Raw genomic sequence first — 15,398 nt, 5'->3', positions numbered from 1 at the left:
AAGGAAAAGATTGGGGTGATGCTGGTGTGCTGGAGAAGGAATGGAGGAGAGAAGGAGGTGGGAAAGGAGAAGAGAAGAGATGCTGGATAGGGATGGGAATGCTGGATACCCAGGGCCAGGGCAAAGGGAGGGGGATGCTAGGAAGAGAGTGAGGCAAGAGAGCCAGGGGGATGCTGTGCCCAGAGCATCTGCTGCCAAAGGAGGGAGCGCTGCGCTGGAGCTGCCCCCAGACAGGGGTGAGGAGGGCAAGGTTGAAGCTTTGCTTAGGGCACCTAATGCCCTTTCACCTGCCCTGGGCCTCACACTTTCTTGAATTCTGCTACAGTTTTCGTTCCGCCTGCTTCCACTGGGAGGCGATTCCTTGCACCCACCAGTTTTAATTTGAAGAGAGACTGGATTAAGTTACTCTTGAGTTTATCCACTCTGTAGTTTTATATCATACTCTCGTGTAGAAAACCTTCCTTTCTATGAAAACATGCCTGCCTCTGCTATACCACCTATATCTTTGAAGTATTTGAAGGTTTCTTTCAAATCCCCCTCTCTGTACCTTACCCCTGTATTGTAGTGTACTCCTGGTTTTCGATGTATCAAAAACGACTGCACATTTTTATTTTTATTTTTTTGCATTAAATCTTAGCTGCCATACTCTCAATCACTGCTCTAGTGGTCTTAGATATCTGTCTTCATGTTTTCCCACTCCCTCTGGCATATCCAATCTGTTGCAGAGATTAGAGACAACAATCAAAGAATGTCCCTGCTGCCATATCGTTTATGAAATCATTGAATAGAACTGGTCCGAGGATTGAAGTCTGTGTTCAGCTGTGCTTAGCCTTCTTTCCTCAGAATTAATTTCATTTACTACTCATCCACTTTTCACCCAGTTTATCAGCACTGGAGCTATGCACAAGCTGTCCATCTCGTTTTTCACTCTCCTGTGCAGACCAATGTGTCAGAACATGTACTGAAATCTCAACAGTGCTGTAGGTGTTTTCTGATCTCAGTCTTTGGTCAAGCAAGAAATCCATTAGCTTTGTTTGCCATGATCTTTTCCCAGTGAATCAGTTGTAAAGTACCACTAATTAAATAAAACAGAGCAAGTGAGATGTTTTCCAGATTTGTTTTCTAATTCAGAATTATTTAAAAAAGGAAAAAAAATATAGATTAAAGTTTAAACTATATCAAGTGAGGTTTGTGCACGTGAGCAATATTTAAACCAAAAGGTTTGGTGCACAAGAGTTATTTTGTTTCCATCGTAACCAGTTTGTACAGTGTGGTAATGTTTTTGCTGTACAATAGGTGAGCCTGCATGCATGGAAATGACAAAGAAATACTTAATTTTTTTAAATCCGCTTAATCTTTTGATGCCGCTTTACCATGCATATTTTACAGTAGAAATGCTGGAGCAGTTCCATCTGGCACTATGCAAGCTATCGGAAAAATCACAGTAGGTTTCCATTAAAGAATAAAATAAAGGCCACCATAACCTGTCTGCAGGAAGAATGGATTTCCTTGTTCAATAGGCCTTTACAGAGCCACATAATAGAGAAACTATGACCATAGAAAAGAAAAAGAAGAAAATATCAATCATTCCAAGAATTCCTATTCGTTTATTACCCTTTGACACGCGACTGGAGGAATTTATAGCCAGCCTTTCTCACTCTTTAACTTTCTTTACATTCATGTTGCTAAAATGCATTTTAAATACAAGCGCACATATCGGTTTTCTTAGAATGAAAGCACCTTCATCTTTTCAAAAAAGGGCACATCAGTATTGAAAGCTGCAAGGAAATGAAAATGTTAGTCTGTGTTGGACTGTTCACCGGACTTTGACTTGGTAATAATGATGTGAGTGAACGGTTTTGCTTCAGCTTGTATTGCGGACTCTCCGCGAGGTCCAATCTGATAGAATTATTCAGAATGTAGTGGCACGATTAACCCTGGACTGAAGAATCGCGCCTACCTTTGCAGTCTTGCAAGGACCTTTGCGTTATTCCTCATTGCGCAGCCTAGTACTGTTGATATTGCACTATGGTGGTAGCGAGGGAATGTATATAATATAACATATTATACCCTTACGGAGATGTCCTTTTTTTGTTTTTTTTCTCATAGCAGTTGCATGTTTAATCTCTATTTAATGAAAATTGCAGATGCTTTAGATTTAATATAATTTTTCTCTGTGCCTTCTATAATTTTTTATTATTCAGATTGATATTTACAGCCTCTTTATCCATAGACTCTTTTTTTGTTAATTGTTCTTGACAAACCCTTTTTAGGGCAATTTTAACAGTTATGCTTTTGTGAAGAGATTGCTTGGGCATGCCTCAGTGTGAGTGATGGAGGTAGCTGGGGTTAATGGTACCTGGGGGAGCATGGGAGGGGGGGTGGGTGTTGTGTGTTTCTGTGTATGGATGGGTATGATTGCAGGAGTGTGTGTGTGTGTCCATTGGAAAGTTTTTACAAAATCTCTTATTGTTCAGCCTATCTGTATGCTTGATGTTTGGGCTGGGAGACATCTAGAATGGCAGATCTCATACAAATGAATGTGAAAATACCCCAACACTAAGTAACTGAGCTCTATATAAATGGATGGAAAAATGTTTTAATTGTTGCCACTGGATTTGGCATAAAATTTGTCTGATTTGGATACTCAGTAGTTTAGACTATCTCATCTGTTGCTAACAATGGGTGACCAGTGCATATCTGGCCTTTTTTAGATGGACAGTGTGAACAGGGTTGTGTGCAGATGAGTGCATGTATTGTGTAATATGGATGAGTGTTTGGAGTTCAATGGAGGGGTAAGTTCAGTATTTAGGGAATGGATATAGCTATGCATTTAGGGTGCCAAAAGAAATCCAAAAGAACAGCAAAAGATAGATGTAGGCTGAGGCACTGATGTGCACCAAACCAGGGAAAGATTTTGGAGTATTCATCTCTGAGAATCTTAAGGTTGGAGTGGAGGAGTCCCTCTAGTGGTCAGAACAATTGTCTGTCAACTAGGGCAGTCAGGGTTCAACTCCCAGTGACACTCCTCATGAGCTTGGACAGGCCACTTCCCCCTCCACTGCCTCAGGTACAAAAAAGGGCCTCATTTACTATGGGGTAGATTTTCAAAAACGGCACGTTGGCGTACTTTTGTTGGCGCTCCAGGCGCCAACAAAAGTACGCGGGATTTTAGTAGATACGCGCGTAGCCGCGCAAATCCTGGATCGGCGCACGCAAGGCTACCGATTCCGTGTAGCCGGCGCGCACCAAGCCGCGCAGCCTACCTCCGTTCCCTCTGAGGCCGCTCCGAAATCAGAGCGGCCTCGGAGGGAATTCGCTAACGCCCTCCCCTCACCTTCCCCTCCCTTCCTCTACCTAACCCACCCCCCCCCCCGGCCCTGTCTAAACCCCCCCCCCTACCTTTGTTGGGGGATTTACGCCTCCCAGAGGGCGAAGTAAATCCCAGCGCGCCAGCGGGCTGCTGGCGCGCCTAGATGCGACCCAGGGGCGGTTCCGGAGGGCGCGGCCATGCCCCCGGACCGCCCCAGGCCGAAACCACGCCCCCGGGCCCGCCCCCGAAACGCCGCGTCCCGCCCCGAAAACGGCGCGCCGCTCGGCCCCGCCCCCGACACGCCCCCCTCGGAAAACCCCGGGACTTGCGCGAGTCCCGGGGCTCTGCGCGCACCGGTAGGCCTATTGAACATAGGCGCACCGGTGCGCAGGGCCCTGCTCGCGTAAATCCGGGCGGATTTACGCGAGCAGGGCTCTTAAAATCCGCCCTATATGTTTTTTCCATAGACACAGAATGGGAGAAAGGTCTTAGATTGTAAGCCCACTTGGGATAGGGAAATACCTACAGTCCTTGAATGTAATCCACTCTGAAGTGTCATGAAAGGCGGGCTATAAATAAATTATTACGGTTGTAAAAATGTATGAAAAGTCAGTAGCCAGAGACAGAGGAATGTTAGGGAGCATTGGGGGAGATATTACCATTAGAAAGATGGAGATGATGGACTGGCCCGGCGTGGTCTCAGTGGCACTGATGAAAGAAAGGTTCTTGGTTCAATCCCTGAGTCAGATCTTCAGCTGTCCAGGTTGGTTGGGGCAAAGGAAGATTGCTTGTGAAACCCAGGGACTGGATTCAGTGCCCGTGATTGCAGGGTTCCAAAAGGAGCCTTGGTGGATGGACCAGGAGAATAAAATACAGGCCTCCCATTGAACCGTCTTTCTCCATTGCAGTCTAATCAAATTCAGTTGCATGACTTATCTTCCCTCAATGTTGCTATGTCCATATCATCCCTGTTCTCAAATCACTATATTGGCTTCCCGACCACATCCGCATACAGTTCAAGATTCTCTTACAAATGCATTTACTCTGGAGTCCTCATTACTTATCTTTTCTTTTCTGTCTGTATACCTTTTCTTGTTAATTCTATTCATCGAGCAAGTCATTGTCATCTCTGCCCTTCTCCTCCCCGCCAACTCCCAACACTGCGCTTTCCATCCGGCTGCACCATACTCCTGGAATAGACTTCCTGAGTCAATGCGTCCTGCTCCCTCTCTGGCAGAATTCAAATCCAGTTTAAAAGCTTGCCCTTCCTAACCACTTCTCCACAATAAATACACTTTCCCACAGACTTTATCAGACTTTATCAGTTTATCAGGTATGTTGGTCTTGACCTGACTGTGAGCTACATGGAACAGGGACTCTCTCTTATGAGTATCTGTAGAGCTCATTAGAAATGATAAATGGTAGTAGTAGTAGTAGAGAAAATCACCAGATATTTGCGAATGAAGTCTCCTGGTGCCAAATCCCAGCCCTGGTTCTGACTCAGCTGGAAGTACACGCAGCAAGAGGAAACTTATTGGGTTGAGATCAAGAAAGGACCTAAACACATCCATCGTAGAGCAGTGTTTCTCAAATGCCGGTTCACGGCAGCATTTTGCCTGGTCCATCAAGCAGCACTGAGAAATCACTGCCCTGTCTGCTTCTTTTTAATCCCCCCCACCTCCGTGGGGCCCCCTCCTTCCTGACATTACACCTCCTTCAGAGCAGATGAAGTCAATTACATGATTTAAAGGGGCATCTCAACCTCTCAAACATGTTGCTTCTCCTCTATTCATTTTCTAATAGAGAAAGACTTTCATAATGAAGAAAGAATTTTGCTGGTAGTCGACTGGAGATATGTTTAGTCAATTAGTGCTGGGGGGGGGTTCTGTTTAATACAAACTTTTATTCCGCAGAGGGAAAATTCACAAAAAGGGCCTTGTTACTGGCATCAAGCATCGAGAATTCTGTATTTGTCTCTCAGGTAATGCCTACCTTGTCTGTTGGGTGATAAGATTTAAAATTGGATTTTGACTCTTTCCTTTAGCATCATGCTTTACTTCACCTTGCGTTCTGAAGGAAGACCCCCCCCCCTGACCCCTCCCCCTTTAAAATCCTCATGTCCAATCCAATGAGAACACAATAGGGTTCATTAGAAAACAGATAACGACAACACAAAAAATGACTTCATTGGCCTCTGTATACAAAATACATTTTCCAGTAAAGTGTTTCACAGTATTAAGCAGTGCAAACGGTTCCCAGTGCTGTAATGATTATACAAGATTGTGCGAAGTAATGATTCCGGGACTTCCAAAGGAATATTAGATTAATAAGTGTTATATGTACATCCTTTTCCCTTTCTTAGTATAATAAATAATCATGAAAACAGTTATAATAAAAACAAAAAATATAAAGGAGACAAAGGCTAATAAAGATTTCCTGGTTTGGAAAAAGCTGAATTCAGGGTACAGGACAGGCTCTGCCGGGCAAGGGCTCGCAGAAGCTTCTGGGCTTGGAAATCCATTGCTGTCAATTATTTTCCTGTAATGCTGCATGGAAGGTTTGGGCTGATATCGGTTTGCGATATAGCTGTACAGGCCATAGGTGGGTTCAGTTTTGTCATTAAAAGAATACGCAAAATATCCAGAGAGATTCACACCATCAATGGCGTAGGCTGAAAGATAAAACAAAGGAAGCAAAGAGATTTCTTTGATGTAGATGCTGCAGTAGTAATACAGTAAAAAAAGATTTGACAGAAAATTAGGGCCTGTGAGGAACACATTTCCAGCGTCACCTCTTGAGGACCATCTTCCAGCATCGGTGCTTGCTGTTAGCTAAGCCCCTTCACTAGTGGGCATGGAAGCAATTAAAATCTTGGGAAATAGCTTGCAATAAAAACATACCAGGTTATTTGGCTTCCAGACGGCAAAGCTTCATTTGCATAGGGCATTCTTTCATTTATATATGTGCAGAAGACAACTGTAACATATTAACACTAATATTTTAAAGCAGGGGGAGGAAGACGATTCTTGGGTTCACTGACCCACTTACGGCCCGCCAGGTGTCTGCTTTTCTTGGCGGCAAACAGGATGGGCACTGCTCACAGCCAGCCAATTCTGTGCTTCTCTGGGCTGTGAGCAGGGTGGGCACTGCTCGTGGCCCGCCGAGTCTCTATTCCTCTTGGCCGCGAGCGGGATAGGCTCCACTCGCGGCCCCACATGGCTGCTCTTTGCCACCCCCTAATGGTTGGCGCCCTAGGCAACCGCCTACTTTGCCTAATGGGATGCACTGGCCCTGCCCCTGTTTCTCCCAAACACCTGCTCAACAATAGAAGAACCCTCTCCCTCACAATTCCCTGCCCAACAGTTTCCTCTCCCCATCCCATTGCCCAGTAGCAGCCCCTCCCCCAACCCTCTGCCCACTAGCATCAGCCCCTCTCCTCCAAAAATCCCCTGCCCTGCAGCAGCCCTTTTTCTCTCTCTGCCTCCCAACCTCTTGCCCAGTAGCAGCCCCTCCCCCAACCCTCTGCCCACTAGCATCAGCCCCTCTCCTCCAAAAATCCCCTGCCCTGCAGCAGCCCTTTTTCTCTCTCTGCCTCCCAACCTCTTGCCCAGTAGCAGCCCCTCCCCCAACCCTCTGCCCACTAGCATCAGCCCCTCTCCTCCAAAAATCCCCTGCCCTGCAGCAGCCCTTTTTCTCTCTCTGCCTCCCAACCTCTTGCCCAGTAGCAGTCCCTTTTATGGCTCTCCCTTCACCCCCTTCTCTCTTCCCCTTTTTAAGAACATAAGAAGTTGCCAGACTGGGTCAAACCAAAGGTCCATCAAGCCCAGTGTCCTGTTTCCAAAAGTGGCCAGTATAGGTTACAAGTACCTGGGAAGTACCCAACCATTAAATAGATCCCATGCTGCTAATGCAGTAATAGCAATGGCTATTTCCTAAGTCAACTTGATTAATAGCAGTTTATGGACTTCTCCAGGAACTTATCCAAATGTTTTTTAAACCCAGCAAAGAATTCCAGAGCTTAATTGTGCATTAACTGAAAAAGAATTTTCTCCAATTTGTTTAAAATGTGCAACTTGTAACTTCATGGAGAGCCCCCGTAGTCCTTTTATTATCTGAAAGAGGAAATAACCGATTCATATTTACCCATTTTAGTTCTCTCATTCTTTTATAGACCTCTATCATATCCCCCCTCAGCAATCTCTTCTCCAAGCTGAACAGCCCTAACCTCTTCAGCCTTTCCTCTTAGGCCGTTCCATCCTCTTTATCATTTTGGTTGCCCTTCTCTGTACTTTCTCCAGTGTAACTATATCTTTTTTGAGATGCAGTGACTAAAATTGGACACAGTTTTCAAAGTGCTGCTAACCATTGAGCAATACACAGGCATTATGATTTCCTCCAGTTTATTTACCATTCCCTTCCTAATAATTCCTAACTTTGTTTTTTTGGCCACCACAGCACACTGAGTCAAAGATTTCAATGTAATATCGACTATGATGCCCAGATCTTTTTCCTGGGTTGTAACTCCTAAAATGGAACCCAATATTAGAGATGTGAATCGGAACCGGAATCGGTTCGGTTCCGGTTCCGATTCAAATCTTACAATTTTTTATAGTCCGACACGATTGATTTTTTGTTTATCGGCTGCGCCCGAGCCGATAAACAAAAAACCCACCCCGACCCTTTAAAAATGACTCCTTTGCTTCCCGAACCCCCCCAAAACCATTTTAAAATTACCTGGTGGTCCAGTGGGGGCGCGGGGAGCGATCTCCCGCTCTCAGGCCATCGGCTGCGCTAATAAAAATGGCGCCGATGGCCCTTTGCCCTTACCATGTGACAGGGTATCCGTGCCATTGGCCGGCCCCTGTCACATGGTAAGAGCACTGGATGGCTGGTGCCATCTTTAAAAATGGTGCCGGCCATTTTAAAGATGGTTGGCGCCATCTTTAAAGATGGCGCCGGCCATCCAGTGGCTGCCGACTGCCCGAGAGCGGGAGATAGCTCCCCGCGCCCCCACTGGACCACCAGGTAATTTTAAAACAGTTTTGGGGGGGTTAGGGAGGGTGGGGGAAGCAAAGGGTTCATTTTTAAGGGTTGGTGGGTTTTTTTTTATCGGGCCATCGGCGCCATTTTTATTAGTGGCAGCCAAAATGGCGCCGATGGCCCGAGAGCAGGAGATCAGTCCCGGGGCTTCCACTGGACCACCAGGTACTCGTAAAAAGTTTTGGGGGAGGGTTCGGGAGGGTGGGGGAAGGTAAGGGTTTAGTTTTAAAGGGTCGGGGTGGGTTTAGGGGTTGTTTTGGTGTGCCGGTTTTCCCGCCCTCCCCCCAAATAACTACCGTTAGTGGACACTAACCCATTAATGATTTTTCACGATAAATCGGGGGAATTTCTATTATATCGTGCACTCTAACGATTTTTGACGATTTAAAAAATATCGGATGATTTTTTTAAATCGTCAAAAAATGATTCTCATCCCTAACCAATATCATGTAACTACAGCATGAGTTATTTTTCTCTATTTGCATCACCTTGCACTTGTCCACATTATATTTCATCTGCCATATGGATGCCCAATCTTCTAGTTTCACAAGGTCCTCCTGCAATTTATCACAATCCGCTTTTGATTTAACTACTCTGAATAATTTTGTGTCATTCGCAAATTTGATCACCTCGCTTGTCATACCTCTTTCCAATTCATTTATAAATATAATAAAAAGCACCGGTCCAGGTACAGATCCCTGAGGCACCTCACTGTTTACCTTATTCCACTGTGAAAATAGACCATTTAATCCTATTCTCTGTTTCCTGTCTTTTAAACAGTTTGCAATCCACAAAAGGACATCTCCTCCTATCCCATGACTTTTTAGTTTTCTTAGATACCTCTCATGAGAGACTTTGTGAAATGCCTTCTGAAAATCCAAATACACCACATCTACCAGCTCACCTTTATTCATAACTTATTCACACCTTCAAAAAAAGTATAGCAGATTTGTGAGACAAGACTTCCCTTGTGTAAATCCATGCTGGCTGTGTCCCATTAAATCCTGTCTGTCTGTATGTTCTGTGATTTTATTCTTTATAATATTTTCCATGATTTTTCCTGGCCCTGAAGTCAGGCTCACCGGTCTATAGTTTCCCAGATCTCCTCTGGAGCCTTTTTTGTATGTCAGTGTTATATTGGCCACCTTCCAGTCTTCAGGTATAATGGATGATTTTAATGATAGGCTAGAAATTACTTTTAATAGCCTATAGGTCTAAAATATCATTTTTTAGTTCTTTCAGTATTCTGGGATGTATACCATTTGGTCCAGGTGATTTGCTACTCTTCAGTTTGTCAATCTGGCCTACTACATCTTCCAGGTTCACTGTGGTTTGAGTTAGTTCATCTGAATCATCACCTTTGAAAACCATCTCCAGTAAACACCAAAGAAAATAATTAATTTAGTCTTTTTCCAATTACCTTATCTTCCCTAAGTACCCCTTTCATCCCTCAATCATCTAACGGTCCAACCAACTCCCTCACAGGCTTCCTGCTTCGAATATATATTTTTTTTAAATTTGATTATGAGTTTTTGCCTCTATGACCAATTTCTTTTAAAATTCTCTTTTAACCTGTCTTATCAATGTTTTACATTTTCTTCAGATGTTTTCTTCTTCAAATTTTTGAAGGAAGATCTTTTGGCTAAAATAGCCCTCTTTAACTGTTGTGTCCGTCAGTGCCCGACGCTCTCTCTCCGCCCTCCTTACCTCTCTGGCGCCTTCCTCTCCGTCCGTGGGAAGACTGGTTACTGCGGCATTCTCCTGCCATTTGTCCTCGGGCGTTCCCGTACCGGCTCAACGCTGTAATCACCATGTTTCCTGGAGGCCTAGGAGAGTGCGTGCCCGATTGAAGTATTGGCGCGAACCTCGGGGGCGTCCCCCGAAGATGATGTCACCCGCGACGGATATTTAAGGTCTTGGATTTTGCTAACACATTGAGTTAGCAAGGGATTTCACTACCTAAGTAACTCTGCCTCCTCAGACTTACCAGAGGTACCCGCTCCTCGGGGGCCTCGCTCTCTCTTTGTTTTTTCAGGTGACAGTCTGGAACTGGTACTCGCTCCTCGAGGGCCCTGATCCCAGACTCGCTTCGTATACTCTTCTGCCTGGAAGTCTTCACTACCAACTATATCAGCTACATCAGTGAGTTACCATCGTTCTCTCTGAGCTTTCCCTGGAACCAGGTACTCGCTCCTCGAGGGCCTATACTTTCGAGCTCCTGGGCTTCATTGGGACATTATGCGAGTGTTACCATCTGCATACCCTGCCTACTCACTATATCTCAGTCTCTCTTCAGCTCAGCCTCCAGGGATCACTGTTCCAGTATCTGAGGGACTACAGCCCAGCCAGGCTTACCAGCTCACGACTGCCATCTCTGGTGGTTCAGTATACTGTCTAATAATAGAACTAGTGTGTGTTTGTCTCCTAACTCGGAGCCTGACCGGTGGTCCCTCTCGAGATCATCCCCCTGGGGGTGTGGTCATCTGCCATTGGTCCAAGAATCTACCCTCAACTCTCACATATAACAACAGATTGCTAACTACTATCTGATTGCTCCTCCAATCAGGCATCAGATCAATAACAGATTGCTAACTCCTAGCAGCAGATCAGTAACATTCACCTCATCTTTTAACCATACCGGCAATCGTTTGGCCTTTCTTCCACCTTTCTTAATGCATGGACAGAGCTTCTAAGATGGTATTTTTTAACAAAGTCCACGCCTGTTGTATTCTCTTAACCTTTGTAGATGCATCTTTCAGTTTTTTTCTATTTTTCTGATTTTATCAAAGTTTCCCTTTTGATAGGTTAGTTCTAGAGCTGTGGGTTTATTTATTATCCCCCTTCCAGTCTTCAATTCAAATTTGATCATATTATGATCACTATTGCCAAGCGGCCCCACCACTGATACCTCTCTTACCAAATCCTGCGCTCCACTAAAAATTAGATCTAAAATAACTCCCTCTCTCATCGGTTCCTGAACCAATTGCTCCATAAAGCTGTCATTTATTCCATCCTGGAACCCATCTCTCTAGCATGTCCTGATGTTGCAATTACCTGGTCAATATCTGAGTAATTGAAATCTCCCATAATTACTGCATTGCCAAATTGGTTAGCTTCCCTAATTTCTCTTAGCATTTCATCATCTATCTCAATATTTGAGTAATTGAATTCTCTCCCATAATTACTGCATTGCCAAATTGGTTAGCTTTCCTAATTTCTCATAGCTTTCTCTAATTTCTCTTAGCATTTCATCATCTATCTCATCATTTTGACTAGGTGCATGGTAGTATACTCCTATCACTATACTCTTCCTCAACACACATGGAACTTCTTCCCACAAAGATTCTGTTGTGCACTTAGTCTCTTCCAGGATCCTTATCCTGTTGGACTCTATGCCATCCTGAATATAAATTATTACACAACAAATTCACCTAGTGCCTATTTTTATATCAATTACAATGGGTGATTTCCTGAGTACCATTCAGCAACTTCAAATTTTATAAACGAGTGTGACCCTATTATATTTAATAAAAATATTATGGAATACGGGTGATTGTTTCATATATTTCAAGGCACCATCCAGGTGCAATATTTGTGCTGTAATCATTAACAACCAACCGCCTCCGTTTTTTTAATCAAACTGCTATATTTTATTTAATTTTTTCAATTTTTTAAAATTGCTGTAATGGATAACAGAAAAACCCGTTTCTTTATATTAAATGTTTATATTTGTGTTTTCTAATATTTAATGAAGAATTCTTTCTGTGTCCAACACTTTTTTTCAATTTATCTAATTATTTATAGCCATCAAGATGCCACCATTGTTTACTTAGCTTCAAAGAATGTCTCTTATACTCCCGACTTGCGCAAGTTTCGACAATCTGTCTTCCTCAGGGTGTATTCATTCTTTTATCCTCTGATGTCTCCGGTAATCACTTTTCCATTTCTACGGTGCTACAACGAGCCTCCGTTCTCCTTCATTTACTGACGGCGTTTGTGATCCCATTCTGTCTTTAGGACTTATTTTTTTATGAGGCTGTCTTGTTTTCTAATCTGCACTTATTATTAACTTCAGAGGCAGATTGCAGTGGACACCAGCTTGAGCCTTGTCTGTTTCTTCTCTTCCACAGAGTTTGTGTATGTAGACAAGAATTCAACATACATATACAGTGTGTGAGAGTCATTTTTGCACACTCTGGTAGAGGTACTGGGAATATGTATTGCAGTGTACAAGTGTAGTTCAATATTTAGGCACATCCAGCTACTAAACAGCCATTGCCAAGCATCTAACTTGCTAAGCAGTGCCACTCTACTTGCTGTTTTGCTCTGCACCTACCATTTGTGATTTTACTTGTCAGCTCCACTGCTGCTGCTGCTGCTGCTGCTCTAGTCATTCTTGTTACCTTTGGGTGGTTCCTTCTCTTCTCTGGCTGTCTTCAATATTCTTTCCAAATTCCCTTCCCTTATAGTACTTGCTGAATCTTGTTCTTGCTCTGGCAAAACTATACTTTTCATACTTGCTATACCATTTATGGACCTTTGTCCCCTTTATGCCATTCCCTAAACCACTTTGCCCCATTTGGTGCCTTGGATTTTTTATTCCATTATTCTCTCTTCCTAAGTCCTCACTGTATATCTTGGGGCCTTGCTACCACTCTTCTTGCTGTGTAGTTCTGCATTTGTCATTTGTGACTTTAATTACCAGCACCACTGCTGCTCCAAGCCACTTTTACTCCCTTAGGGTGATTCCTTCTCTGCTGTGGCTGTCTTTGAGGTTCTTTCCAAGTTCCCTTCCCTAACAGTACTTGCTGACTCTTGGTCTTGCCCTGACGATCTAAGGCTTTGTAAATTGCTGCACCACTTATGGACCCTTGGGCCCTCCATGCCACTCCTGGTACTATTATGCCCCTCTTGGTGCCTTGGGCTTTTGATGCCATTCTTATTCCTGCTTTAGTCTCTGCTGTATATCTTGGGGCCTTCCTGCCATTCTTCTTGTTGCATTGCTCTGCACCTACCATTTGTGATTTTACTTGCCAATGTTGCTGCTGCTGCCACTGCTGTTGCTGTTCCTGCTCCAAGCCACTCTTGCTACCATTGGGTAATTCTTCCTCTGCTCTGGCTGATTTAGAGGTTCTTTCTACATTCCTTTCCCTTAAAGTACTTGTTGACGCTTGGTCTTGCTGTGGCAATCCAAAGTTTTACACAGATCTTATTTATTTATTTATTTATTTAAGGTTTTTTTATACCGGCATTCATGAACTCGTTCACATCATGTCGGTTTACAGAAAACAGGGGTGCGGATAATACAACCAAAAAACATAAATAACGTGATGAAGAGAAGCAGTTACAATTAACAAGGGCTAATGAACTGGGAATGTAAGAAATAGAAAGAGATGGAGGAGAATAATTATGTACAAAAGTTCAATATAAATATGGTGTCTCATATGTACAGTCTCTGAGTAGAGAGTTTGTTTATGGTGCATATTAGGTAGAGTTCGAGTTACCTTTAACAATTTCATGCCCTCTTGGAATTTTTCTTCAAACTCCCTTCCCTTACGGTTCTTATTGACCATTGGACTCATCCTGTGTTTAGCCTTCAACTGATTATACCACGGCAAAAGGTAGGGGTAGCAGAAGTGTAGAACCCCAAACCAGGACTATACTCCTCATTACTGCTTTTCAGGCAATGAAGACAGCATTTGCAAAAACTGATTTAGAAGAAGAATCATGTTCTGGATTCCCTGAATCACAGGATAACTGAACAGCTAGTGGCTAAAGAATTGGGGGTGGGGGGGGGGGCCCTCTGGTTAGTAGCATCTTAGCCTGTAGTGAGGAGGTGGAGGAGGCAAATGATATCGACAGGGATGAGATTATATTCAGCAAAAGGGAAGACCAATGCCAAGCTTGTACAGCCAGCTCCTTCCTCTAATGATTCCATATGGAAATGACATGTGACCTCCTCCAAGGATTTCCTGTGTCTTCTCCCAGCCTAGGGCTTTGTACCAATTTGGTTGGTGCCCTTTGCCCCTCATTTAGAGCTTTAAGATGTTCTTGTCACTGTGGGTGGTGTTTTGCACTTCTTGTAGTGTTTGGGGTCTTCATGCTACTCTTTCTGCTGCTTTGACACTCTATCATTGCCTTGGGGTTTTTTCTGCCACTTTTGGTGCTTTCTTCTTCCATCATGATGCCTTGAGTTGTTCATTACACACTTGGTGCCACTTTGTACCTCTCTTGCTACCTTGGAAGGTTCATGCATTGCTGTTGATGCCTTTTGCTCCTCTTATGGAGACTTAGAATATTCTGGCCACTCTTGCCAATGCTTTTCTCCTCTCACTAGAGAACTCCTGCCAATGCTGGTACCATTTTGCCCCATTATGGATCCTTGGGCTAATCATGCCCCTTTTGGTGTCTAGTTGACCTAGTCTTGATGTATTGAACTGCGTTTCAGACTTCTGATAATGTCTACCTACAAGTTTCATTAGAAATTATTAGAAAATGTCTATTTGGGAACCCAAAATAGGCTGCATTGCATCCCCCATTAACTTTCATGAGAAATGAATGAATAAGTAAAAAAAAAAAAAATGTCTTCTGAAACAAACCAAAGAAATGATTGTGACTTGTGTAATGAATAAACAAACCAAAACAAAAGCTTTGCCTCTGCACATCCCTACTAAGCAAATTTTTATTATCATTTAATAGAGGCATTCCTAGGAGTATGTTTTCAGTAGGATCAAAAGATTGCATTTTCATGTCCATTCATGTAATTTTCTTTTCAAACACCAACTTTAGCCTTATTGAGGAAAGTCAATTTTCACACAGCCAATTAACATGGGTAAATTGCAAATTACCTACATGAATGGCTTTCAGGATTGTCCTCAGAATAGTAAGGCACAAAAAACTGAGTATTGTTGGATATTAATATGCTTACATTTTTTCTAAAATTTATACCAGATTAGGACAATCTTTATATGCCATCTTAAATTCAACCTTGCAGTATCCCCCATGCTGAAAGCAAAGCACCTACAAAACTTTAGTCTCCTTTGTT

General features: G+C 43.4%; 1 protein-coding gene across 1 annotated transcript in view; it reads right to left on the bottom strand.

Annotated features, from left to right (window-relative positions):
• Positions 1–5,492: 5,492 nt before the first annotated feature.
• The window catches only part of KL (klotho), a 110,086-nt gene continuing 100,180 nt past the window's right edge, over positions 5,493–15,398 (bottom strand). The window contains exon 5 of the mRNA XM_029602675.1: positions 5,493–5,984. Coding sequence (XP_029458535.1) covers positions 5,647–5,984 — 338 coding nt within the window. The 3' untranslated portion in view covers positions 5,493–5,646. The remainder of the gene's footprint in view (positions 5,985–15,398) is intronic.

This window comes from Rhinatrema bivittatum, chromosome 5, assembly GCF_901001135.1.
Source record: "Rhinatrema bivittatum chromosome 5, aRhiBiv1.1, whole genome shotgun sequence".
NCBI lineage: Eukaryota > Metazoa > Chordata > Amphibia > Gymnophiona > Rhinatrematidae > Rhinatrema > Rhinatrema bivittatum.
The sequence above is the reverse complement of the archived record's forward strand: the minus strand, read 5'-3'. Positions and strand labels throughout refer to the sequence as shown.